The sequence below is a fragment of the Morone saxatilis genome, unplaced genomic scaffold, assembly GCF_004916995.1.
Source record: "Morone saxatilis isolate NCDOM2014 unplaced genomic scaffold, NCSU_SB_2.0 Contig18, whole genome shotgun sequence".
Taxonomy (NCBI): domain Eukaryota; kingdom Metazoa; phylum Chordata; class Actinopteri; family Moronidae; genus Morone; species Morone saxatilis.
Window position 1 is genome coordinate 29507812 of NW_023339740.1, and position 1339 is coordinate 29509150.

Sequence of the window (1339 nt, forward strand, 5' to 3'; positions counted from 1 at the left end):
GAGACCCAAAAGTACCACCATGAGAAAGCACTTGGCGATGGTGGCAAGGAAGAACTTCCTTTTACAGACAGACACTTTGCCAGACCCCAACTCTAGGTGGGTGGTCGTCTGCCTCGACCAGTTTGGGTAAGAGAGAGAGAGAGAGAGAGAGCGAGAGATAGACAGACTGACAGACAGATTAATTTATAATTAATTATTAATTATTAATTATTAATTATTAATTAATACTACTAATAATAATATTATTAATATCAGAACTAACAAGAACCAGTAGAGGATCCGCCGATGGAAAGTCAACGTGATCGATGAGTTCTGAACATCAAACAACAACCCGACTTCAGGGATGAACTGAAGGTCGGCGTGAGTCAGATTCAACTCTGTTATCTTCACACTTATGAGAGAGAGAGAAAGTATTAATACATATTTCTTTAAATATGATTGTTAGTCTTTATTAAAACATGCAGAAAAACAAAATAAGATGACATATGATTTATTTCCATCTTTAGTCCCTGTAGATAAAAACAGAATAATCCCCACTGAAATTATCACGTATCAGTACTGAATATTGATCTAGCACTACTATAGAATTACATAATATGATGTAGTATTAGTACTCAGTGATGGTGTATTGGAAGCGTCCTTCTTTGCCTTTCATCTCTGGCATACTGATATTACTGAGCTCCTCCTCCACAAACTTCAGAGTCTCAGCCTTCACTGAAAACACAAAACACACACTGTTAGTACTTTAAATACTACAAATACTACTTCAATGACAACCACATACTGTCAGTCCTGTGTCACTCATTCAGTCTGGTCTCAGTCACTGTGTAACTCATTCAGTCTGGTCTCAGTCACATCCATGTACTTACACATCTCCAGTCCTCTATCTGTGATGCGGATTTTGCAGCCAGCGGGTTGGGCGGTGGCCATGATGGCAGGAACAAAATGGAAGAAGAACAGGAGCAACAACAGACAGGAAGTCATCCTGAGCCAGAACATGTCAACCTGAACCACAGAAGAAGAAGATTGTGGATTAAAGGCTGGATTCAATCAGGTTGGTTCGAAGGTTCTGGTCTAAGTTCAGAGAGTAGATCAGATCTTGGTCTATTCTGATGATGTCTAAGTCAAGTCATAGCTTAGGTCAAGCAAGTCACAAGTCAAGTCATAGAAATATAATAAGCTGGATGACAACCGTCTTAAAGTGCTGGTAGCTCATGTTTTCATTGCATAGTATTCCATTAAATACATAGGTAACATGTTGTCCATGCTTCTCTACTAAGCTGTCATCTCTAATTTCTCATTAAATATACAGCCCCTCACTGTTATGTGGACATATACA

At 38.9% G+C, this 1339-nt stretch overlaps 1 protein-coding gene across 1 annotated transcript in view; it reads right to left on the reverse strand.

Moving 5' to 3' along the window:
* pltp (phospholipid transfer protein) overlaps positions 1-1027 on the reverse strand; it is a 3817-nt gene extending 2790 nt beyond the window's left edge. The window contains exons 1-3 of the mRNA XM_035661840.1: positions 870-1027; positions 615-714; positions 263-391 (exon numbers count right to left, since the gene is read on the reverse strand). Of these exons, the coding sequence (XP_035517733.1) occupies positions 263-391; positions 615-714; positions 870-999 (359 nt within the window). The 5' untranslated portion in view covers positions 1000-1027. The remainder of the gene's footprint in view (positions 1-262; positions 392-614; positions 715-869) is intronic.
* Between the last annotated feature and the right edge of the window lie 312 nt (positions 1028-1339).